Raw genomic sequence first — 27,371 nt, forward strand, 5'->3', positions numbered from 1 at the left:
AATTTGTGACACCAACAACACTTTACACACAATAATTATTGGCCCTGTTTACACCTGAAATATCTGAAGCTTCACCTGAAGCGCTTCAGGTTCTTGAAACTAGGGTTTTGCCTAAATTCAGCAGTGTTTTATTCTTATTTGAGTGCAGTGTCACTTGAAGCTTGTCACTTGAAAGAGTACTTGAGCTTCTTTCACGGGCGGGTCTTAAATTTTGGCCTATATATATATTTCAAAGGGAGTGCCTGAAAAAATGCTTGTATTGCCATTTTACATGCATTTTCTTACCTAGTAACTAGCTTTCCATTGGCTAAGAATAAAAGAATAAACATTGCTCAAGCCTGAAACGCACCCAAAAATGTACGTAACAGCGCTCAATAAAATGCCAGAAAAGCAAAAGATGCTCAGCTCGAGTGTGAACAGAACCTTAAGCTGGCAATAAATGGATCACAATTTGGCCAGTTCAGCAGGCACTGCCGGAATCTCGATCCATGTATAGATTTCTTTAGATCGACTTCTGTTGAGCTGGAACGGCCATAGATGGTTTAAAGTTCACGTGGTCCCTGCTGAACTGGCTAAATTTCGATCCATCTATGGCTAGCTTTAGTGTCCTGTTAGTAATGTACCTTAATACCTTAGGTAATACGGTGACCACAAATTCAAAAGACGGCTGTAGACAAAGAAGCTGATGTCCTTATGTCCTTCACAAGGAATTTACTGATGCAGTTTGTTAACTGCAGCTCTCAATCTTGATAGATTACTACTCTGACAACGCTGACATTTTATTTACATTTTTTTGCTTCTTACATGTCTGCTTTTTTTTTTTTTGGGGCAATTTTTTTTTCTTAGCAATGACTACTTGAAACAAACAAAAAAAATGCAAATTATCTCAAATCACAGATGACAAACACATGAAGCTTTTATCATCTGCTATTGCAAAGTTTTCCTTTAAGATTTTACTGCTGGCCGCAGAAGGTGGTCATCACATCCAGTCATAAACATGGAATAGATTTTATGCAGGTCTGTCCGCTCTTACCGCAGAAAGCTGAACTGTCTGCTGCTGCGTTTTCAGGACAGGAGCTGAACACAGAGATACAGTATACTAGTTGAACAGTATGCCATTCCCAAACTCCCCAGTCATTTTCTAGATCCTATCATACATCTGCTTCCTCTGTACTGCAGTTTGAGAGAAGTTTGCAATTAATTACCCGTCTTTTTCATCCGATTTGTGTCCGAGCCAAATGAAAGCTTATTACTATTCCTGACTGTCAGAACAGGGGGGGGGGGGGGGGTTTCTACATTAGAATCCCACCAAGGACAGAATCTGCTTGCAATCTTCATGTTCTCCAGTGGTTGTGTGAGTTTTCTTTAGGAGATCCAAGTTTCCTTCCAACTTAAAAAAAATATATGAGGGCAATGTTATAGAAAAAACATTTTTAGATTTAAAACGGGAATTTATTATACCAAACAACTCATTCTATAAATACCTTCAAATCAGACACACTATCCAGGCGCAGTTCAGGTCACAGATAATCGAATGGACCCAGATCCCCACTCTCGCAAAATTAATGAATTTAGACACATCCAAAGGATTGATAAACGAATTATATGCTAGACTGGAATTTAGAATAATAAATCGAGTGGGACCTTCTAAGAGTAGAGAGGGATGGGAGAGAGATGTGGGGGCAATGAGCACAGAGGAATGGGATAGGATCTTGAAACGAGGAACACTGGTCTCAATTTCCCCCTCACAGAAGGTATCTCACCTGTTCCTAATACACAGAGTTTATTATACCCCCCAAAAAAATGTTCAAACTTGGGTGGAGACAAAACGACCAGTGCTGCAGATGCAGGGCATCAGGGGATCTTATCCATATGGTATGGAAATGCCCAAAGCTATTTAGATATGGGGTAGAGATTGTAGATAGGATAAATAAAATATTTAATACTGCAATAGAATCGACGGCCAAGACCTGTCTATTGGGGGACATGGAGGGGGATAGAGTCAGGAACGACACCACTGAAGTGGTGTTAAGATGCCTATTTCAGGCAAGAAAATTAACACACAACCCCCCGACCGTAGAGAACTGGGTTGAAATTATCAACTCAATAGTTGGGAATGAGAGAGTGCTATATATTAGGCAAGGCAATTATAGGAAGTTCGAGAGAATGTGGAGACCTTAGCTGGATAAGATGGGGTATCCCCTATAGGGGGAGAGTGGTGAACGTATAGAGATCCTCCCTGCCTTTTTTTTTCTTTCTCTTCCTCTCTCTACTTATCTCTGGCCGTTCCCAGCCCCCCTCTATTGAGGATTTTGGACGCTCCTTGTTCTGGCATTCTTCCCGACCCCTCGGAGTATCTTTATTCATTTATCCATTCTTTCTGGTGATTTTGCATTCAATAGAATGTATATATAGTTAAGGACTGGGTGAGGGGGGTTGGGTGTGGGCTGGGAGGGAGGGAGTGGGTAGATAAAACAGCAATAGCGTCATGCACTCTACGACATTACACAATATTTTATAATGTTGTATTTTTTAACATTTCTTTATTACCTGTGTAATAATAACACAACAAATAAATAAAAAAAGTATTAGAAAAAAAATATATTGACAGGCTACTTTACTTTGTCCACAAAATGAATGCATGACTTTGGTAGGAAAATTGGATTATAAGCTTATCTGGGACAGGGGCTAATGTGGCTGGTTAATTATTTTATTATAAAGCACTGAAGAATAAGTTGGTGCTAAACAAATTAAAGAAATATTAAACACTGTTTTTTATATTTCAGCATAAGAGGACCACACTTACTGAAGATACTTATGCCGCGTACACACGAGCGGACTTTACGGCAGACTTTGCCCGGCGGACGGGATTTTGTCGGACAGTTCGATCATGTGTGGGCTCCAGCGGACTTTGTTTTCTCAAAAGTTGGACGGACTTAGATTTGAAACATGTTTTAAATCTATCCGTCGAACCCGAGTCCGGTCGAAAAGTCCGCTCGTCTGTATGCTAGTTCCACGGACAAAAAGCCACGCTAGGGCTGCTATTGGCTACTGGCTATGAACTTCCTTGTTTTAGTCCGGTCGTACGTCATCACGTACGAATTCGACAGACTTTGGTGGATTGTGTGTAGGCAAGTCCGTTCATTCGGAAAGTCAGTCATAAAGTCCGTCGAAAAGTCCGCCGAGCAAAGTCTGCCGTAAAGTCTGCTCGTGTGTACGCAGCATTAGTCTTCTTTTATATTATGCCATACCTCACTGTAAGGTTGGCCCCAAAGTCACTGCCCCCACCTTCTTATTTGCTTTACCTGACTCACATGGAGACACCTTTGTGTGTGCACTTCCAGCCAGGACAGGAGATATATGCTGTGTGCATCCATACAAACACACAGCACCCAGCACTTCCCTGCTCCCTGCTCCTTCTAGTTTGGTGATAGTCAGGGACAGAAGTCTGCACTGCCAAAACATACTATGTCCTCAGTACGCATATTCCTAAACCCTTACTGCGTGCGCTCCACTACCTGGAAGTTCAGGAAAGTGGTGCAAATCGATCTAGAGCTGCAAACGTAAATGTTGGACATACCAATTTTGCAAATAATGCACTGAGGAATGTTCCCTGTATGATAAAAATGTGTTACTCCTAAAAAGTTTGATTGTTTGATATTACTTTAACAACTTACCACCCATAGGTTATGTAAAATGGCCTGGACTTTAAGCATTTAAAATAAGCTGCTGTGAGCTTGGTACCATTTTTTTCAGCCAACTCATGACTTCCCCTCAAAAGTAATCTGGACAGCGGCAAAAATCGCTATAGCGACCGCCTGGAACCAGTGGTAGATGTGGCTGTTATGAAAAGTAAGCTGACATGGATCATGCTCAACTGAAATTTGGTCAGTGTCTTGAAGGATAGGACTGTTAGGTTTGACAGTGTTTGGCATTCTTGGATTAAGTATCTCCAACTTCTATTTGGCTGAGGAGTGTGGGCAGCGGAGGTGGGCGTTCGGACGGTCTTTTCTTCTTTTGATTTCTTTCTTTTTTGATTTCTTTCTTTTTTTCCCCCTCTTTGCTTCCTTTCCATTCTTCATCTCTTATTTCTCTTTCACACTTGTTGTAGTGCACTTTGTATACTCAGGACCCACGCCCCCAGCAGGCAGGTGGTGAAGTATAGGTTTTAATATTTCCCCTAGTGGGGTTTTCTGAGTAGGATTGTTGTATGCTTTTATCAGAACATTTATCTTTATGTTGAACTTGTATTTTATATGACAACCCTTTGAATTTAAGATGACTGGTGGTATACTCTTTGGATCCTTTTCATATCTGTTCTTGGTGTTTTGATATGTTCCACCTGCGTTGAGGACCTTATTATTGATGTCATTCTTTGCCTACAATTTGTGTCCTCTTTGGAAAAAAAATCAATAAATACATTGAAACAGAAAAGTGATCTGGGTATCTGTAGAGCTGCATGATCCTTTTTACGGCACTGTGATGAGCCATCTATTTAGGGCAGATTTTAACGGGAAACGACATTTTTTTAAATTGTCCTGGACTTCAAGTGGTTAAGTGAGAAAATTTAGTAGATAAAATTATTTTTAACACAAATTGCAGGACAATGTTTCTGATCAGCAAAGATAAGGCCCTACCATGGTACTATTACATTATGCACAAAATAGTTTCCATTTACTGTGCAAAGTGACTACCCATATACCATTAGGTTCACATTACATGTCTACATTTGAGGCTTTACTAGAGAAATAATTGTGACATTTATGGCCATCATCCATAATGTATATTTGTAAAAAGACATAAAGCAGAATGGATATCGAACTGTACAGGCCCGGCAAGGAGCTAAATGTTTTATAAAATTAAAGTTTATTTAATAATGGTTAAACGGGTCATACAACATGTACGTCTCTAAGTTCATAAAAACAAACACAAAACCACATATAAACAATGCCTGTAGAATACACTGTATGTAAACATATGCCAGGATATGAGTACTAGTATATTAGATCTTCATATGCCAACGTGTTTTGCCATTTGCTTCATCAGGGCCCATGAGGTATATCTAGCACTCATCTCTCCATAGAACCGTGTCAGCGCCTGAAAGCTCCCGAGGCAGGTGTTGCAGCATCAAAGGTACCTCAAAGAATCACTGCTTGTGTATAAAAAGGTGAGTGTATAAACGGGTCTCAGCATATGAGTATTGAAACTTTCATCCAAAGATGCATACACACGTGTCTTAAACCATCTGCTCTTTAATATGTATGTTAATTTTTCTCCTTTTTCCTCTTAGATGGTAATTGTGAAAACAGTCGAGCCCCGGGGAGCCTGTAGAGCGGCATGTGAGGATACTAGACCCACATGAACCCGCTGGAGGCCTGTATATCTACCTCTATTAATACATATGCAGTTATTATATCTAAGATTTGGGAGTGAGAATAGAATGTTTGAGCTTAAAAGTTGAACAAATACCTTAAACTGTCAACTTTATTCGACTGTTTTCACAATTACCATCTAAGAAAAAAAAGGAGAAAAAAAACATACATATTGAAGAGCAGACGGTTTAAGACACTTGTGTAACCATCTTTGGGTGGGAGTTTCAGTACTCATATGATGAGACCCATTTATACACTCACCTTTGTATATTCTCAGATCCCAAGCAGTGATTCCTTGAGGTACACTGTTCCCTGGATGGTATCCTTAATAATCCAGCGCCCGAATAGGGAGCTTTCAGGCGCTGGCATGGTTCTATGCGGAGATGAGTGCTAGATATATCTCAGGAGCCTTGGTAAAGCAAATGATGAAATGCGTTCTATTATGAAGATCTGATGTACTAGTACTCAATTCTTGGTATATGATTACATACAATGCACACTAAGCACTGTTTATATGTGGTTCTGTGTTTGTTTTTATGAACTTGGAGACGTACATGTTGTATGATCCTTTTAACCATTATTAAATAAACTTTTATTTTATAAAACATTTAGCTCCTTGCCTAGCCTATACATTCCAAAATCCATTCTGCTTTATGTCCTTTTTACAAATATACATTTGAGGCTTTGGTCATGATTTCAGTTGGTACCCCATCAGTTGCTTTAAAAAATTAAAACGCCGGTTCTCTGCAACAGAAGAGCTGTTACATTCATGTCTCCAGAGGTCTATGTCTACTACTATTGATCTGTACCAGTGTTGCAGGATCCATTAGACTCTTTAGTTTGTGGCACTTCTGGAAGTGTCGGATGCCCGTGTCCCCCAACAGGCACTGTGGTTCTTCTTTCTCCCACTGACCAATGACTCTGGGCATTTTTTTTCCTCCCATTACTACCATTGTAAGGCATTTTTTCCTCTCACCACCATTACAAGCCTTTTTTCCACCCACTGATCCCCAATATTGGGTATTGGGTATTGGGTATTTTTCCTCCCCCTGACCATCAATTCTAGGCATTTTTCTTCCACTAATCACCAAGGCCAGCCATTTTTTCTACATGTTGACCACAGACACCAGCCATCTTTACCTCCTGCCGACCAGCAATTTAAGAGGTAATATAACACATACTGCTGACCCGTTCACTCCATACAATGTGTTGTCCATAACATAGGGGGATATTTATTTAAACTGGAGCACTCAAAATCTGGTGCAGCTGTGCATGGTAGCCAATCAGCTTCTAACTTCAGCTTGTTCAAATAAGTTTTGACAAAAAAAAAAAAACATGGAAGCTGATTGGTTTCTATATAGAGCTGCACCCGATATTGCACTCTCAAGTTATAGTAGATATCCCCCACCATGTAGTACACACTCCTAATGAAGTTCTTCTTTATGGTAGGCTCAGACAAAGTGTTAGCTCTTTGTCCTTGTTCTGTTTTATTTTTTAAGATGATCCTTTAGGTCTATGTGTGTCTGTGAAACTCCCACTTGTGGTACAGTAACTAAGGAGTATTATGTGGGTACAAGGATTAATACATATGTCTGCAATGTGTGCTTCGAGTGGACTTTAACCATGCTTTTGTAGGCCATGCCCAATATCTGCTACAATTTATCCAAACCCATTTTTCACCACGGTGTGTCCCACATGTTGCATTTTTTTCTTTTTCACATTGTTCTGAAAATGGCTTTCTCTTAGCAAATCAGGGGAAGGCTAGAACCTCAATCCACTTTTTTGTTGTCTGCTAGTTAGGCCACACCGTTGCTAAATACATCGGTCCCTTAGCCACCAATTGGGACTCTAATATTCCCATTGCCCCTCACATGTTTGCTGCTAACATGCTTCAAGATAAGGACTTGGTAATTTTTATGAATCAACAAGTCCTTATCTATTTGCCTTCTGACAAATGTGCCTTTAAATGATCCCAGCAGAGTTTGTTTTTCTCACATTGCTAGATCCTTTTGATAAGCACTTTTGTACATAATTTTTGGTTTTTGGAAACCTCAACATTTTGTTAACGTAGTGAAAAAAAGTGTTAATCTCTGCAACTTTTGTCTAAATGGTAATCAGTGGGTAAAGCTACAGAGTTGTTTAGCAGTTAAAGAGGACCTGCTATTACTACAAAAGCCAAACTGCTATTTATTGAACATCAAACAAGGACTTAAAAAGTTGTTAGATGGCAACTCTGTTTATAGCAAAGAATAGTCTACGAGAAGTCTCTCTAGCCTCTCTTCAGACTTTACCATTGAGGCCTCTGAAGCTAAGTTACCAGCTTCATCTGCTTGTAAAGCAGGGGTTCCCTTCCCGCACCCTCAGGGGGTGCAAGATGGAATTTCAGGGGGTGCGAAAAAGAGTGGTTTGCGTCCCCTAGTGGCGCACCACTGGTCATCACTCAGCCAGCTGCCAGTGTGCCTTGAGCAGAGGTAGAAGGTGGTTATATTGTGTAGAATTAGATAGTAGTTTTGTCATTTGTTTATTGAAAAGGAGAGAATAACAGAATTAATGTATACCCTGTTTCCCCGAAAATAAGACCTAGCGTGATTGTCGGTGATGGCTGCAATATAAGCCCTACCCCCCAAATATGCCCTACCCTGTTTCCCCGAAAATAAGCCCTACCCTGAAAATAAGACCTACAAGGACTTTAACTAGGGCTTATTTGGGGGGTAGGGCTTATATTGCAGCCATCACCGACAATCCCGCTAGGTCTTATTTTCGGGGAAACAGGGTAGGTAAAGTAAGTAACTGATTAAAGTGTAAAGAGTATTGCTTCTAAAGTGGAACTAACCTCTTCCAATCAACTATTTTTTAAACTTATGCTAAAAGCCTTAGTAAATAGATGGGAAGATATATTATAGTTATGTTTACATTGTTTTTTTACATTTCTTCAGTGGCTTCCTGGTTTCTGGCCTAGGCAAAAATAATGTCATACATCCCAGGGACTTTCATTGGCATTTTTTGTGCTTTCATCTGGAGAGAAAAGGCTTTGTCAGCTGAGCACACCCTCCTGTCTGCATGCCTGAGCTAAGGGCAGATGGGTCCCAGGAAGTAAACACTACATAAATTATCTGCTCTTACACAAGATAGCTAGGGCTAGAAATGCTCGAGTGGTGTTTTTCACAGTGATTTCTCAATAAAATAAACCCTGGAGACATGTTTGGATATCGTCATGTTTGGACATCATCCCTCTTGATTACTTAGTGCCACCTGCCATGCTGGTCCTGGATCCACCAATGGGTGTGCAGAGACAAGGAAACATAGCTGGGGCACGCACGGGGTGGGAGTGTGTGGAAGCAACAACGATGCTGGATGGCTTCTATCTGACAGCCTACAGTCAGCTTGTCAGATATACACAAAATCCCGGTGGCTGTAGCCGACGGGAATGTGTGTAAAATCCCCTGCTGCAACCACTGTATGTATTATGGTGGTCTCATGATTAATTCATAAAATGTAACGGATATTTTGCTGTTTCAGAAGAATACATTAAAGAATACATTAATAAAACCATAGAAAAGGTTGGGAATCACTACTGCAGAGGATGTTACAATGGGTTTTTTCCCCATGTTGGACTTTTCATATATTTTTTATAACTAACTGCTAAAGTTAATTATGGAAAGTTAGTTCCATTTACTAACTGCTAAAACCAATGGTCACTACTATATGCGCATACTACTAGATCTTTCTGCTGGCTTTGATACTGTTGACCACCCACTCCTCCTTAAAACACTCCACTCCCTTGGCCCCCAAGACTATGCTCTTTCCTGGTTCTTCTCCTTATCACAGCTTTCCTGCAGTGTTCCCTACAACTCTGTCTCTTCCTCTCCATTTCATCTTTATGTAGGAGTGCCCCAGGGTTTTGTTCTAAGATCCCTTCTTTTCTCCATCCACACCTCGTCCCTGGTACCTTGATAAACCCGCTCCGCATTCCATACCATCTCTATGCGGATGACACCCAACTCTCTCAACCATGTCTTTATGGACCTTGCTTTGTGCACTGGTGCGCAGTCATGTTGGAACAGGAAGGGGCCATCCCCAAACTGTTCCTGCAATGTTGAAATTGTCCAAAATGTCTTGGTATGCTGACGCACTGAACTAAGGGGTCAAGCCCAACCCCTGAAAAACAACCTGACACCATAATCCCCCCTCCAAATGATTTGGACCAGTGCACAAAGCAAGGTCCATAAAGACATGGATGAGAGAGTTTGGGGTGGAGGAATTGGACTGGCCTGCACAGAGTCCTGACCTCAACCCAATAGAATGCCTTTGGGATGAATTTGAGCGGAGACTGCGAGCAAAGCCTTCTCGTCCACATCAGTGCCTGACCTCACAAATGCGCTTCTAGAAGAATGGTCAAACATTCCTATAGACACACTCCTAAACCTTGTGGATAGCCTTCCCAGTAGAGTTGAGGCTTTAATAGCTGCAAATGATGGGCTAGAACAATATTGAACCCTACGGACCAAGACTGGGATGCCATTAAAGTTCATGTGCGTGTAAAGGCAGGCGTCACAATACTTTTGGTAATATAGTGTATGTCCCCTTTTTAACTGAAGAAACCATTAAGCGACTTGTTCACTCCCTTGCTATCCCCCGCCTTGACTACTGCATCTCCCTTCGCATAGGCTTGCCTTTACACAGGCTATTCCCCCATCAGTCTAGTATGAATGCTGCTGCCAGACTCAACCACCTTACCAAACCACCAAAATACTGACAACAACATACAAAGCCATTTACAATCTTCCCTAAGCTACATCACCAATCTTGTCTCAATGTATCACCCAAACCATCCTCTCCGCTCCTCCAAGACCTACTGCTCTCTAGCTCTCTTGTCTCTTCCTCCTATGCTCATCTCTGGGACTTCTTCAGAGCCTCTCTCATCCTTTGGAACTCACTACCCCAATCTGTTTGGCTTTTTCCTATTCTGTCTACTTTTCGGCAATCCATGAAAGCTCATCTCTTCAGGGAAGCCAATCCTGCCTTCAGCTAACAACTGAATCTTCTTTTTCCCCCATCAGCTCATCCCCCACAGTCATTACCTGTTTTTCCACTTGCCCCTCCCTACTAGATTGTAAGCTCTTGGCTGCAGGATCTGCCTAACCTTACTAGTATTGAATTGTGTGGTTACTGTACCTTTATATTGTAAAGTGCTGCGCAAACAATTGGCACTTGCGCACTGCATAGTAACAATATTTTCCGTAACACAAAAATGCATTACTTGGGCTGGGTTAAGGTTCCATGTTAGAAGGCTGTCAAGCTCCGGATCTCAGCACTGGAGGCCCTACCAAAGTTTGAAACTAACCATAGATTGTAAGCTCTTCTGAGCAGGGCCCTCTTAATCCTATTGTATTGTATTATATTATAACTGTATTGTCTCCCTTTTATATTGTAAAGCGCTGCGTAAACTGTTGGCGCTATATAAATCCTGAATAATAATAATAATAATTATGGGACAGAAAAATGCACCGATAACTGAAATAACATTTTAACCTGACTACCCCATTAAAGTTGCAGTGCAGGTGGTGATCACGTCACCAAGCAGTTTAAATGGGGACCATGTAGGTGCATAGAGCTTGTTCTCATACAACAGTACCAACCATTTCAATTTTGGCATGTAGAAGTGGACATCTGACTGCCCAAAGTGCTCCATACAAAGACAAGCACATAAATATCCCTGGGGATTGCTAGCAGCTACTAGCAATAGACAAAAAAGTAAAAGGTACTTACATTTTTATAGCATATAAGGGACTGTAATGAGCAGGTCCTTACCCTGTTTGTTCAATGCAATATGACTTCCTTTGAAATCCAAATTGTTTACCTGCGCGTTGCCCACTCCCAAGTGACAGTGTTAAACCCTTTGTCAAGTACCAGGGCTGTCAAAATATAGGTAGTGGAGTAAGTCGCGTTATCCTCCATACCTAAAGCAACGGGTACTTTGCTCCTGGCAACGGAACAGAGCAGCAGAGGAGTGAAAGAAAGGTGAGAATGTGCTGTTGAGGGGGTGGGGGGCGTTAAAGTGAAACCATGCTTTGTCATGCATGGTCAAGCACAAGCGAGCTTTAGGTTTACAGGAAGGAATTTGTATTTATGTCTTAACACAATTGTATATCATGCTACTAAGTGCAGTGTGTAAAGCCATACACTAGAGCAGCCATTTTCAACCAGGGTGCCAAGGCACACTGGGGTACCTTCAAGTTTCTTCAAGGGTGCCTTGGCAAAATACCTAAAAATTGCCCAAAAATTGTATGCAAGCCAATGGCTGGATCAAGACTGTCTTTTAGTTACACGAAGCCACAAGTTTCTATTGTACACCGTTACAATGACATCATCGGTAATATAGTCATATATAGTCATAGTCATATATAGTCAGTATCACTGTGTAAAGGTGTATACTTTGGAAGAAAAAATGACCTCTAACGTTAAGTGTCCGATATGTGGATGTTGCTGCATTTTGTAAAACAATTTGTTTTGTTTTTTTACATTTTAGAATGGTGTGCCTCAAAATTGTGCATGATTTTAAAGGGTGCCTTGACTGACAAAAGGTTGAGAAATACTGCACTAGAGGAAGAACTGTTGAAGTGAACTCTACTCAGCCCTTTTTTTGGATAGAATGGGGAAAGTCTGATCTTTGACAGGTCTTTATTGCTGCCTATGATCCTATTGGAAGACACTTCCTGTCGTTGGTCCTGCACTGACACAGATCTGCAAGCTTTTGAAGGCCCCTTGCTAAGGTGTATTTTTCATATATTCCTACGAAAAATACACTAAGAGGCCATGACACCCGCATTATGATGACAACAACTCCCAAGTAGATTCTCTTCAGTTTGGGAGCCAAAGATCCATTAGCATTTTCTGTTTTATACTTGTGTGCATTAAGCTGAACAGTCATCTTTGACAAAATACACTTGCCCTACAGAACCAATACAAGCCATCTGCTCCCCTTTAATTATGTTTATTGTTCCTCTGCCATTGCCACTATTGATTAAGGAGCTCTTTCTAGATTGAAAGGTACATTAGCAAAATAACAAAGGAATGAACTGTCACAGGGCCAAGTGCATTAATGTGACTGCAACTTTAAGAACCCCTTATGGGTCAGATTATTAAATGTAAAACAACTGTAGGCAATGGTGGGAAAAGGTCCAAAATGTACAACCCGCACCTCCATACCTGAGAAGGATGATTCCTGTTTGTAGGTACCGGCAGAAATGCCAGTCACTGCCCTCTATTCTTAGGGTTACCACAATTCTTTCCATAGAAAACTAAATAGGATGAGAGAAGAATGTGGTTAAACCAGCGTGATTTAGTCAATATGAGCATAATGAAATTGAGAAATTTTCATTCAAGTGACCCTGTTGTTATTATAGATATTTGAAATACAGTTCTCCATGCAGAGAGTGCCATTACTGCTCACTTGCATGCCCCACCGATTTCCGCTGGAGTGAGGAGAAAATGCTGATTAAAGAATCTTTAGAAACTGACACTTCAGGGAGTGTCGAATTCTTGGTGGTCTAATGATTTGTTCAATCTGCTGGTTCCTACATTGTTATCATGGCCTGTAGTGAAGTAGGGGGCTTGCTAGAGGAACCACAGAGCCCAGTAGTGGACCAGAAAATCAACTGAAAGTGCCTGTGCTTGCACTCACTGCACCGACTGGAGAAGAGAAAGATAACAGGAGTGTCTATCAACCTGCTGCTGTGGCTTTTGAACATGGCATGTTTCAATTGTTCAAGCTCTCACACACTGCCTCAGTTTGTTTCGTTATAGACAAGTCTACATGTATACTAGCTATTTTCAAAAAATCTGATTAAATGTTTAGTGCCACGACCTTACTGATCTATCTATTGGATTAGTGTTAGCTGATTATATTTACTTACTACCCCCGTAGAAGGTTCTATCCAAAATCAATGTTAGCTATCAATGTGAATAATCTGTGACCTTTGTGTTTTACCAGGGTTCTCTCTCTTCTTTGTATGTTACCAGGTTTCTCTCTCTCCTTCTTCCTGTGTAGCACTAGATCTAATTAAAACTTAACTCAGAGATAAGCAAATATTGTTTAAATACAAGAGGCACTTGTGCATTTTTGCTTGGATCTTGGTCTGCTTTGTGTATTTATTCAAGTTATGTTCAGTAATCCAATGGGACAGCTTGCTTCTGTGTAGGAGCTTCCTGTCATTAAGACCGGTCTCTGCTGATCTCACTATTTGTGCAGGGTGATTGGTCTTGTATCCACCCCCTTCCTATAGTATTCTGCAAGCAGCCTGTAGTTGGTGGGCTTGCTGGGTCCCTTCCACAACTCTGCCTTCTGCCCATGTTTCAGGGGTCCTCTGTGGCTCCCCTGTCAGATTTGTCTACTCCTGGATAGGAGGGGCAGCGCGGCAGAGTGGCATATAGAGCCGACCCCCCTCCATTTTCCCCCTGTTTCCTGCAGCCGCTGAATACCTGCAGAAGGGAGAGGAGGAGAAGCGACTTTCAGTGGCTGCAGGCCAGGAGGATAATGGAGGGGGATTGGATCTTCTATATGACGCACCGTCATTTCTATCCAGTCTAAGGCCTGCCCCTGATCCACTAATGGTGATAAGGGGTCATCAATCTGACTTAGCTCCGCCCCCAACTCTGGATCCCGCCCCCCCAGGCTGCTCCTGCGGCAGGTAAGTCCTCCTGGCCGAGCCTACAAATGCATTCTCTGCGATAGCAGAGAAAGAATACACAGTGCACTGCCCAGCACCTGAGCCAGTATATTGTGTGTCCTCTTGTCACGCTGCCCCCCTCATGTTACACTGCCTACCCCTCCTGTCATACTTCCCCCCGTTACACTGCCTCCCCCTCCTTTCATACTACCCTCCCGTTATGCTGCCCCCCGTCATGCTGCCCCTCCTCCTGTCATACTGCCCCCTCCTGTCACATGGCTTCTCCCCTCCAGTCATACTGCCCCATCTCCTGTCATACTGCCCCCCTCCTGTCGCACTGCCCCTCCTTCCTGTCATACTGCCCCCCTCCTGTCACACTACCCTCCTCCTATCATACTGCCCCCCTCCTGTCGCACTGCCCCCTTCCTGTCATACTGCCCCCCTCCTGTCACACTACCCTCCTCCTGTCATACTGCCCCCCTCCTGTCGCACTGCCCCCTTCCTGTCATACTGCCCCCTCCTGTTACACTACCTCCCCTTCCTGTCATACTGCCCCCCTCTTGTCAGATTACCCTCCTCCTGTCACACTGGCCCCCCTCCTGTCACACTGCCCAGGTACCCTTCTCCTGTCACAATGCCCTCCACTTCTGTCACACTGCTCCCCTCCGGTCACACTGCCCCCCCTCCTGTCACACTGCCCAGGTACCCTTCTCCTGTCACAATGCCCTCCACTTCTGTCACACTGTCCAGGTACCCTTCTTAGATGGCATGGCTGCATTTGTTTGCTTTTTGTAGACTTTTTATTTATTTTCATTTGGTAAACTAGCCAGTAAGTCTGTTATTTTTCAATAGAACAAGCTGTCCTGCAGATATAGCAGTTAGAGGGATATGACAAATCATTTACCTCTGACAGGGGTGCTTACAATAATCAACTTTTTTTTTTTTTTTTTTTTTATGTAAAACCTTTATCTCAAAAGGAAAAAAAAAACACTTTGCTGTAAGTGATTAAAAATGTGTTAGCTGGAGTTTGGCTTCAGTTTGTAAGTGTATTTAAATATTCTACTACATTTAACACTCCCCTCCCCTAGACTGAAGGTGCCCTCTGTGCTCCTTCATTCAGAATGGGGGCACTCTAATACAGGAGGTGTGCTACTGTGTGTGGCGGGTTTGGTGGGAGAATGGTGGTGGGGGAGAAAGCAGCAAAATGCTCCTTTGCCTGCGTGGACAAAAATCCTTGAACCGGCCCTGTATCCAGGTTACCTGCTGCCCCTGTGTCCTCCCTTAACAGTGGCATGCCCAAACGTCCTAGTTCTTGCTCTGAGAGCCTGCTTCAATGCAAGTAATCTGTTAAGACATAAATACCCCAGTGGGTACAGTTTTCCCTCATTCTATTGAGTAATTCTGTTAAAGTTTCTTTTTTTCTGTTTGAATGCTATGGCTTCAACCTGCAGTTTCTACTTTAAACATTGTTACTAGGTATAAGGTTAATTAGCATTTTGGGCATTTTCTGTATCCCAAGGATAATCTGAAATTATTTAGGTTGCCCACACCCTAGGACCTATGTCTTCCTATGTATCTGACACTTCTTTTTTTACAATGGAGTGTATTAATATTAGGATCATTGCAGTTTTTTTTGGTTCAGGCTTAGATATCTTCAGGTATGATGCTAGTACAGTGATGGCGAACCTTGGCACTCCAGATGTTTTGGAACTTCATTTCCCATGATGCTCATGCACTCTGCAGTATAATGAAGCATCATGGGAAATGTAGTTCCAAAACATCTGGAGTGCCAAGGTTCGCCATCACTGTTCTAGTAGTAGGATTTTCCCATCTGTTGATTTCTCAGTGGCTGTTGCCCAACCCTCAGTTGGACTTCCCATCAATCTAAGATTGGCTATAATTGGATGATAACAAAAAAAAAAAAAGATTTTTGTGCTTACTATATTTCTTCATATCCCTTAAAGGACACAGGTCCCACACCACTGTTTTTATTCCCTATCACTTGGTGACAAAATTGAAGCATGACAGTTAGGGGCAGGGATGAATGTGGCTGGCCTTCAATGTTTTTTGTGTCCACCTCCTGTAGGAAATTGCATATAACCCATCAGTCTAATAGGCCGTACACACGATAGGATTTTCCGACAACAAATGTTGGATGTGAGCTTGTTGTCCGAAAGTCCGACCGTGTGTATGCTCCATAGAACATTTGTTATCCCAATTTCCACCAACAAATGTTTGAGAGCAGGTTCTCAAATTTTCCGACAAGATTTGTTGTCGGAAATTCTGAGCGTGTGTACACAATTCCGATGCACAAAAGTCCACGCATACTCGGAATCAAGCAGAAGAGCCGCACTGGCTATTAAACTTAATTTTTCTCGTCTCGTCGTACGTGTTGTACGTCACTGCGTTCTTGACGTTCCGAATTTCCGAACATTTGTGTGACCGTGTGTATGCAAGACAAGTTTGAGCCAACATCCTTCGGGAAAAAAAATGCACGGTTTTGTTGTCGGAAAATCTTATCGTGTGTACATAGTTTAAGGGTCACCATTAGGGATGAGCTTCGAGTTCGAGTCGAACTCATGTTCGACTCGAACATTAGCTGTTCGCAAGTTCGCCGAACACCGAACAATTTGGGGTGTTCGCGGCAAATTCGAATGCCGCGGAACACCCTTTAAAAGTCTATGGGAGAAATCAAAAGTGCTAATTTTAAAGGCTTATATGCAAGTTATTGTCATAAAAAGTGTTTGGGGACCCGGGTCCTGCCCCAGGGGACATGTATCAATGCAAAAAAAAGTTTTAAAAACGGACGTTTTTTCAGGAGCAGTGATTTTAATAATGCTTAAAGTCAAACAATAAAAGTGTAATATCCCTTTAAATTTCGTAGCTGGGGGGTGTCTATAGTATGCCTGTAAAGGGGCGCATGTTTCCTGTGTTTAGAACAGTCTGACAGCAAAATGACATTTGGAAGGAAAAAACACATTTAAAACTACCCGCGGCTATTGCATTGCCGACAATACACATAGAAGTTCATTGATAAAAACGGCATGGGAATTCCCCCCAGGGAAACCCCGAACCAAAATTAAAAAAAAAAAAAATGACGTGGGGGGTCCCCCTAAATTCCATACCAGGCCCTTCAGGTCTGGTATGGATATTAAGGGGAACCCCGGCCAAAATAAAAAAAAAAAAATGACGTGGGGTTCCCCCTAAATTCCATACCAGACCCTTCAGGTCTGGTATGGATTTTAAGGGGAACCCCGCGCCAAAAAAAAAAAAAAAAAAAAACGGCGTGGGGTTCCCCCAAAAATCCATACCAGACCCTTATCCGAGCACGCAACCTGGCAGGCCGCAGGAAAAGAGGGGGAGACGAGAGTGCGGCCCCCCCCCTCCTGAACCGTACCAGGCCACATGCCCTCAACATTGGGAGGGTGCTTTGGGGTAGCCCCCCAAAACACCTTGTCCCCATGTTGATGAGGACAAGGGCCTCATCCCCACAACCGTGGCCGGTGGTTGTGGGGGTCTGCGGGCGGGGGGCTTATTGGAATCTGGAAGCCCCCTTTAACAAGGGGACCCCCAGATCCCGGCCCCCCCCCTGTGTGAAATGGTAAGGGGGTACTTACCCCTACCATTTCACTAAAAAACTGTCAAAATAGTTAAAAATGACAAGAGACAGTTTTTGACAATTCCTTTATTTAAATGCTTCTTCTATCTTCCTTCATCTTCTTCTTCTTCTGGTTCTTCTGGCTCTTCTGGTTCTTCCTCCGGCGTTCTCGTCCAGCATCTTCTCCGCGGCGTCTTCTATCTTCTTCTCCTCGGGCCGCTCCGCACCCATGGCATGAGGGGAGGCTCCCGCTCTTCTCTTCATCTTCTTCTTCATCCTCTTCTCTTCTTCATCTTCTTCATCTTCATCTTCTCTTCTTTTCTTCTGCGGGCCGCTCCGCATCCATGCATGGAGGGAGGCTCCCGCTGTGTGACGGCGTCTCCTCGTCTGACGGTTCTTAAATAACGGGGGGCGGGGCCACCCGGTGACCCCGCCCCCCTCTGACGCACGGGACATGACGGGACTTCCCTGTGGCATTCCCTGTGACGTCACAGGGAAGTCCCGTCAAGTCACCGTGCGTCAGAGGGGGGCGGGGTCACCGGGTGGCCCCGCCCCCCCGTTATTTAAGAACCGTCAGACGAGGAGACGCCGTCACACAGCGGGAGCCTCCCTCCATGCATGGATGCGGAGCGGCCCGCAGAAGAAAATTAAGAAGAGAAGATGAAGATGAAGAAGATGAAGAAGAGAAGAGGATGAAGAAGAAGATGAAGAGAAGAGCGGGAGCCTCCCCTCATGCCATGGGTGCGGAGCGGCCCGAGAAGAAGATAGAAGACGCCGCGGAGAAGATGCTGGACGAGAACGCCGGAGGAAGAACCAGAAGAGTCAGAAGAACCAGAAGAAGAAGAAGATGAAGGAAGATAGAAGAAGCATTTAAATAAAGGAATTGTCAAAAACTGTCTCTTGTCATTTTTAACTATTTTGACAGTTTTTTAGTGAAATGGTAGGGGTAAGTACCCCCTTACCATTTCACACAGGGGGGGGGCCGGGATCTGGGGGTCCCCTTGTTAAAGGGGGCTTCCAGATTCCGATAAGCCCCCCGCCCGCAGACCCCCACAACCACCGGCCACGGTTGTGGGGATGAGGCCCTTGTCCTCATCAACATGGGGACAAGGTGTTTTGGGGGGCTACCCCAAAGCACCCTCCCAATGTTGAGGGCATGTGGCCTGGTACGGTTCAGGAGGGGGGGGGGCGCACTCTCGTCCCCCCCTCTTTTCCTGCGGCCTTACAGGTTGCGTGCTCGGATAAGGGTCTGGTATGGATTTTTGGGGGAACCCCACGCCGTTTTTTTTTTTTTTTTTGGCGCGGGGTTCCCCTTAAAATCCATACCAGACCTGAAGGGTCTGGTATGGAATTTAGGGGGAACCCCACGTCATTTTTTTTTTAAATTTTGGCCGGGGTTCCCCTTAATATCCATACCAGACCTGAAGGGCCTGGTATGGAATTGAGGGGGACCCCCCCACGTCATTTTTTTTTTTTTTAATTTTGGTTCGGGGTTTCCCTGGGGGGAATTCCCATGCCGTTTTTATCAATGAACTTCTATGTGTATTGTCGGCAATGCAATAGCCGCGGGTAGTTTTAAATGTGTTTTTTCCTTCCAAATGTCATTTTGCTGTCAGACTGTTCTAAACACAGGAAACATGCGCCCCTTTACAGGCATACTATAGACACCCCCCAGGTACGAAATTTAAAGGGATATTACACTTTTATTGTTTGACTTTAAGCATTATTAAAATCACTGCTCCTGAAAAAACGTCCGTTTTTAAAACTTTTTTTTGCATTGATCCATGTCCCCTGGGGCAGGACCCAGGTCCCCAAACACTTTTTATGACAATAACTTGCATATAAGCCTTTAAAATTAGCACTTTTGATTATTCATGTTCGTGTCCCATAGACTTTAACGGTGTTCGCGTGTTCGAGCGAACTTTTTTCCTGTTCGCATGTTCTGGTGCGAACCGAACAGGGGGGTGTTCGGCTCATCCCTAGTCACCATGCTAGTTACAATCTATGTATTATAAGGACCTACCTAATTTATTAAATTAGACAAGCCATTGCATTACACAATTATTGGTAGATCCAAAGGAGACTGTGTGATTAGAATGTAACATTTATGGTGAGCATTAGATTATGTACAATTTCCTTGTCCCCCAATTGACTTGAAAAAAGATTTTAAATTAAGTACAAAAATCTTATATTTTTAATGATGATTTGCAAACATGGGGGTGACTGTATGGCTGTGCCAGAGTCACAAAGCTATGCATTAGGCACCAAACATACTTCACCAACATAGAGGATATTTGTGCCTGGGCAAATAATATTTCAACATGGCCAACTGGAGGGAAGATCCAACAATATTGTCATGTTAGTATGTGGCTTATCAGGAACATCTGTATGAGTATGGAAGCAATGGGGTTACATAGTTGTTTTCCATAATTATGAGGCCACATAAAAAGATGTCACCATCTACTGTAAATCTCTCTCATATTTGAACAAAATGTATTAAATGTAATAGAGATATGTAAATGATAACAAATCAGTGACCATAGGATCTATGGGCTGTAATGGCAAATGTATTACATGTCTTTTAGAGTCAATGCTGTTTTTAACACTTTGAATAAAAGGATTAACTGTAATGTTTTATTATGTCTTAATATGGTTTTAGAGTAAGAAGGTTTGGGCGTCCTTAAAAATCCCCCTTTTGTGATTGGAGTTTGGTGGTATGCTATAATGACTGGGTTATGGATATCCTTTTCCTCTTCAAACATGCTCAATATACAAAATGAAATATAAGGATTTAATAGGAAAAACACTAAATAATTGGACCTGAAGGCCGCACAATAAATGCCAGAGTTGTACAGAAACTTCCTTTATACATTGTACTTAATTAGATGATTAGGGTGAATACAACTTCAGCAGGCTCCTTTAGTAAAACAATCCCGTGGTCAGGGGAATGTTAACAGTTTTAGGAGGGGCCGCACAGAATGAAGAAAGGATATTCACATGTAAACAACAATGCTTGAAAATACTTTTTTCTTCTAACTGAGCACCTCTTTAAAATGGAACAGAGTAGGGCAAAAATTAAAGTTATATGCTTCTCTCAGCAAGTGCTATAAATGACATAATACATTAATCATGCATTTTTTTTTTTCTTTTTGCAGGTCTGGCAGCGTCAAAAACCACTGGCATGAGATTTTCTCCTTTGTGGAAAGTCTTACGGAAAAATTTACAAGGTATATTTTAAACAATACATGCATCTTTGGTCTAATGTCTGTAGTAGCATTTCACAACATTGAGAGTATTTTTTTTATGAGTACTTTCTTTTTTTCTTTTTTTGCATGGCTAGCTTATATAAAATTAGATATGAGAAAACATTCACAAATTTGCTCTGAACACAATCCACTATGTGAAAGTCTGTTATCTGCTCTGAATGTGAATTGCAGGCCTGCCAAGGGAATGGCTTTACCAGCAGATGATAAGTACTCCCTGCTGATAAAAAATCCCTATCTAATTATGGTATGATTCATGAAAATGAATCACATGCAGTATAGACCGTTCAGCAAGCTTTCACATTCTACTTTCCCTTGATAAATATGCCTGCATGTGCATTTACTGGATCAGTAATACAAAGCCTTTGATATACTGTATAATAATACTGGTAACTCATTTATGGCGATAGTTGTGATGTTATAAAAGAGAAAGAACTGAGAAAAAATATGTTTTGTACTAATTCCTTTTTTCATTTTGTGCTTCGGAAAAGTCCCATGCTGAGGATGTCATTCATTGTCTTCTCCTCTCGAGCAACAACTATTATGAAATTAACAGAAAAAAGGTAATAAAATTCAAGAAAAATGTTTTAATTAATATTTTACAGGATTTATATAGCGCCAACAGTTTGTGCAGCGCTTTAAGGCATGAAGGCAGACAGTACAGTACAGGAGGAATATAAGGGCCCTGCTCGTTAATGCTTACAATCTAAAAGGGAGGGTCACTTGATACAAAAGGTAATAATTGTGGGGAATAAACTGATTGAGAAAATAAAAGTACAGTTATTAGGTGGGGCAGAATAGTCTTCTCTGAAGAGAAAGGTTTTCAGGTATTGTCTAAAAGTAGACATAGTAGGATATAGTCGGACAGATTGAGGTAGGGAGTTCCATAGGATTTGAGAGGCTCTGGAAAAGTCTTGGAGGCGAGCATGGGAGGAGATTATGAGGGAGCTAGAGAGCAGGAGGTCTTGAGAGGAACGAAGAGAACGATTAGGTTGGTATTTTGAGACTAGGCTAGTGATGTAGCTGGGGGCTAAATTGTGGATGGCTTTGTAAGTTGTTTGTTAGGATCTTCTAATTTAGATTGTTTGGTGAGCAGGAGCCAGTGGAGGGATTGAGAGAGAGGAGTAGCAGACACAGAGCGATTGGTAAGGTAGATGAGTCTGGCAGCAGCGATCATGATGGATTGAATAGGGGATAGCCTATGTAGAGGTAAGCCAATGAGAAGGGAGTTGCAGTAGTCAAGGCGAGAGATGACCAGGGAGTGAATTAAGAGCTTTGTTTTGTCATTGGTTAGAAAGGGACATATTCTGGAGATGTTGCGGAGGTTGAGGTGGCAAGATTTGGACAGTGATTGGACATGGGGCTTAAGAAAGAGTTCAGAGTCCAGGACTACACCTAGGACCTAGGATAGTTGTGCCATCGATTTTGACAAATATGTGCATTATGTCAGTTTTAATAAAAATAGATTGCTTGCTGCATCTTTTCCAATAAGTTTTATTGTCAGTTTTTAAAAAATGCACAAAACCAAGTACAAACTTTTGCTGTCAACTCAAAAACATGTTCATATGATTGCTGCATCTTAGCTGAACACATAACCTAGGCATGAGAATGATGATACAAGTTCCTGCTGTTTTCTGTTTTCACCTTGGAAACTTCTAACCAAGATGGACTACTGGAGGAAGCATGCTGCTTGTCTTATAGTCAGAGCTCCTAGTTGACTGTATTGTCAACCAATAGTAAGTCATAAGTGAAATGGATTGTATTTTATGTCAGCTGTCAAGGGCGTTGTGATACCTTCTTGTCAGACCACTTAGGCAAGGAAATCTGTCAAAGCCGAGTGTTGCCACCACTGATCAGAAAATGCTTGTTGCCCGTTTGTCGTTCATTTGCTGATTTCAGTGCTTGCTGTTTTTCTCCAGAACAAATAGATCAGGAATTATAATTTCACTGGTTTTTAGGTCAGTAACATAAAAAGTATTGAATTCAAAGGATCAGCATGCCATTCTGGGGTACAGAAAGAGAGGTCAGCAATGACAGCTCACATATTTGTCTTTGGTAGTTGACTTCAATTTATCTGGAAGGTTCAGGGCCAACAAGATAGTTCTCCTGCACTAAAGACATAGCCATGTGTGCCTAAAGTTACATATAATTTGAGTGGTGGTGAGCTGGACTCCAATTGTAAGGTGCCAATTATCTAGATCAGCTCAGTAATGTCCAGTGGAACAAGGAGAGGGTCCTTGGGATAGTTAGACCACCAAGCCATGGGAATAGGTCCAAATAGATTCTTTTATTGTGGCAAATAAATACTCTATCAAGAATTCACCACCAACCCATTTATGGGGTCTTATACAAAAGTGCCCATTGATCAGGGTAAAATACATTACAACCTGTTTTTTTTTTTATATTAGCCCTGATAATAGAGGACTCTTAAATAAATTTCAAAACACATTAGTTGCCAACTCTTGATTCTTTTATTTATGTTAGGGTCAACTCTAGTTTGGTACTCTCATCCTTACATCCAAATCTGTTAAGATCCGTTTTTTGAAATGGATCATAGCTTTATTTTTTGTCAAAAAGGAAGCAGACCTAAACCGATGTAAATGGACACACAGTCCATTTTTGCATTGGTTGTTAGGAATCAGCACCCTAACAACCAGCGACTCATCTCTGCTGTCAGTGGGGATTCCTGCTGACAACAGAGTGTAAATAAAAGGCACAGTGTGTGCAAGGAGAGGGGCAGGAGAGGGGCAGTGTATACAGTGAGGGGGCAGTGTACAGACAGGCTCCCTCACTTGCCGCTCTGACTGTTATTGCCGACTCCTTTCTTTTGCGTACTTTAACACCAGTGAAGGAGCTGGCATTCGGCCCCGCCACTGAAGTAGAGAAAGGGGCAGGGTCTACGGGTAATGTCACTGGGTGGCCCCGCCCCTTTGTTTACTTTACAATTCCTTCTCCAGTGCTAAAGTAAGAAAAACTAATTAGCTGGAAAATTACATTCAGAGCCAGCAGTGAGAGTCAGAGTGACAAATGTGGGAGCCTTTCTGTACCTCACTGTGTTCACTGCTCCTCTTCTTTCCTGCACCCCCCCCCCCCCCCCAATTTTTTTTTTTTTTAATCATGTAAACAAAAAATAGAAAAAAAATGGAACAAATGGCTCCGGGACTCAAGTTGTTAAGGTCTCCAACTAGTGGATGCAAAAACGGTTGAAAAACTGATGTAAACGGAATCAGTTTTTTCTGTGAAAAAACATAACTGAACTGATGAATCAGGCAAACCGTCTGTGTGAAAGGGGCCTAACTCTGCATAAAGCTCACAGACACCAGATAAAGGATCTAGGATCGGATCGGATAGCAGCGGGTGTCAGCGGACATGTCACCGCTGACATCCGCCGCTCCATAGGAGTGAATAGAGCGTCCGATCAGGTCCGCCTGAAAAACTGACAGGCGGACCTGATCAGGAAAGCCCGTGTGAAAGGGGCCAAAAGTTACTCCGTCCCATTCTTTTGACCCAACATCTCAGGGAAAATAACGACTATTTGTGATGAAGCAATTGCTACTACAGGATTGATATAGGATATAATAATATTGGTGAGGGCTATGATTTGTGAAAACTGCACATGGAAAAATTATCAAATATCCTCATATATATATATATATATATATATGTATGTAAAGCGCTGCATAAATTGACGGTGCTATATAAGTACCTATAATAAAGAAATAATAAGAAAGTATTAAATAATTATCAATCATATAATGTTTTGTATTCAATGTCTTTGCAGAGAAATGATCCGCGAAGGCTTGAAGATTCTTCGATCTGAGGTGCCTGGAGGTGATACATTTATGCATGAAGGGTTTAAAAGAGTAAGTATAAGCATAAACATCACATATGTGGTTGCTAATTTAATAGGGCATTTTGATAACAATGTGCAAAATGTGTAAGGTGTAAACCATAGCTCCAATGTTGCACATAGCTCGCATACTGCAGCATTTTTTGTTTCTAAGGTCTGAGAATGAGATTTATAGGGCCACGGGCCCTATATGCAATGGTGTATTTTCAATGAATACAAATGTTGCAATTCTTGTGTTCTGATGTTTAACATGATTTTTGCAAATGTACAAGCTTGCTGTTCTATATTGTACATTACACACATTGTACTATAGATTTCAGTGGTATTTTACATGCAGAGGCTTTAGATTTTACCAAATTGTTTGGAAGGAGAAATAGTTGCTAGACCCGAGAAGGGACTATAACATTTTGTTCTAGGGCAGCTTGACTGCCCCACAAAGAGGCTTATTATATTTTAGAGATTTTGTTACAGTTTATTTGATTATGGTGCTGTGCTTAATCCATTGTTACACACTATTGTTCAATGTACAAGGCCTGGCTCCGGTAAAATGTAATTGTGGTTGGATTTTGTGTTTGCCGGTAAAGGAATCAGCAAACAGTTAAAAAACACTGATCCAATCTCTTCATAGACAACCAAGTAGTATTAAAAGTATTTGTACTGAACAGCTGATCACTCACTGCAGAAGCATTTTCAAATGTAGTAGGTTACATATAGTAGGTTGCATAGTAGGTAAGGTCGAAAAAAGACACAAGTCCATCAAGTCCAACCTATGTAAGCAACTTTTTATGTGGTAGACTTGTAGGTGGGATTCATTTTGCTATCAAATTTCAATTTCAATTTAGTCATAGTCTTTTTTTTTTTTAAATACATTTTTATTAAAAAGAAAATGGAACATCCTGACAAAAGAAGATATAAAACAGCATGAGCAGTTCAAAAAATATGTAACACCTATAGAAAAAACAGAGTCTACTCAAGTACGACTGTAGTACAGACAATCATCCAACCAGTAAAAAATGGAGCAGAACGGTATGTAGTTGGGAAAGAAAATAGAGAAGAGGAAAGAAAAGCCAGAGAATGAGAGAGAAGAAAAGAGAAGGGGGGGGGAGCCCAGGAAGTATGCAAGAGGGAGGGTGGGGAGGCAAAGGGTATGAGAAGACCTTAATCTCGGCACATTGGGTACCAATATCACATCAAAGAGAAATGGTAAAGGCGAACCAGCAGGCCCATATTTTATGTGCTGTAGAAGCTAAGTCACTGTTTTCATATGTGAGATCTTTCATGTTAGTCATAGTCTTTTGACTAAAATGCCATTTTAGTTTTAGTTGCATTTTAGTCATCTGAATTGTTTTGGGTTTAGTCATATTTTAGTCAACTCAAATAGTAAAAAATATTTTCGTTCATGAAATTAACAATGCTACCCAGTCCCAAAAGCGTGTCAATCCCTTAAAAAGGCTCTGCTTGACCCAAGATGGCTGCCAGAGTCACATGCGGTGGCAGCATCCAATGGGATAGCTTCCCTAGTGACCCAGGAAACCATAGAAGAACCCTTTTTCTCTTCACTTCCTCTCCATTGCAGTGCCACTGTGGAAGAGTACCACCTGCAGTGGAGAAAGTAGACTGCACCTGCCTAAAGACTTATTAGTTCTAGTGAAAATTCTAACTCTGCCTTTCTTCACTACAACTCCAGGAAACAATGCGCAGTCCTTCACTCTGTTCTAACTTCTGCACATTATCTTACATTGCTGCTTTATCTTGATTAGTTCCCTTTCAAAGTCTGTGTTCTCTAAGCTCTGACTAGCAAGAGGGCAAATAAAAGATTCAAGCTCTTCCCCAGCATGAGAGGGACTCTCACCCTGTCACAGAGAGATAATCAGCAGCCTTGTTCTCTATGGTCACATGGTAACCTGTTTCTCTGTGAAATGGCTGCTGCCCCTCTCTCCCCTCTTTGTCTCTCTCATTGGCTGACAGTGCTTCTGATGTCACACATCCCAGGAGAGTAATGTTTTGCTTTGGGGTTCATGCACGCCACGAGATTGCACACACATGATGGCGCTCTCTTAGAATTGTTGAAGATCTGGCAGCATGGCTGCACACATGCGGGATATTTTTGCACATATGCAGATACAGTGCAGGTCTCTGCACATGTGCATATGTTTAGGATTCCCCAATGGATGGATAGATATGCCACAGGTCTCTGCCAGGTCATCCAAAGATGATGGTGCCAAAGAGTAGGGGCGGGACAACATTTTTGCTGGGCTGAAAGTGGTATTATGCCAAAAAAACGAAAAAAAATAGCTATATTGCGGCGCACCAATTCTTAGATGTGGTGGCTGCATTTGTTTTCTTTTTAGGCCCTTTTTTCTTTATTTTCACCTGGTAATTAGGCCAGTAAGTCTGCTATTTTTCAACTACTTTAAACAGTCCAAACTGTCCAGCAAACTGGCAGTTAGAGAGGGTTTGACACAAACCATTTAACACTGATAGGAGTGCTTACAATGGTCAGTTTTAATTTATGTGTAGCACCGTGGTGTTTAGGCAGGGTTGCTAAGAAATTTAGTTTGCCAGGTGGTAATTTTCCTGGTTAATTGTAGAAGATCAACTGATTCCTCTCTAATTCTG

General features: G+C 42.0%; 1 protein-coding gene across 1 annotated transcript in view; it reads left to right on the plus strand.

Annotated features, from left to right (window-relative positions):
- ANTXRL (ANTXR like) overlaps nt 1-27,371 on the plus strand; it is a 229,246-nt gene that overhangs the window by 49,765 nt on the left and 152,110 nt on the right. The window contains exons 2-4 of the mRNA XM_073597284.1: nt 20,795-20,866; nt 21,394-21,465; nt 24,684-24,765. Coding sequence (XP_073453385.1) covers nt 20,795-20,866; nt 21,394-21,465; nt 24,684-24,765 — 226 coding nt within the window. The remainder of the gene's footprint in view (nt 1-20,794; nt 20,867-21,393; nt 21,466-24,683; nt 24,766-27,371) is intronic.

The sequence above is a fragment of the Aquarana catesbeiana genome, linkage group LG08, assembly GCF_042186555.1.
Source record: "Aquarana catesbeiana isolate 2022-GZ linkage group LG08, ASM4218655v1, whole genome shotgun sequence".
Classification (NCBI taxonomy): Eukaryota; Metazoa; Chordata; class Amphibia; order Anura; family Ranidae; genus Aquarana; species Aquarana catesbeiana.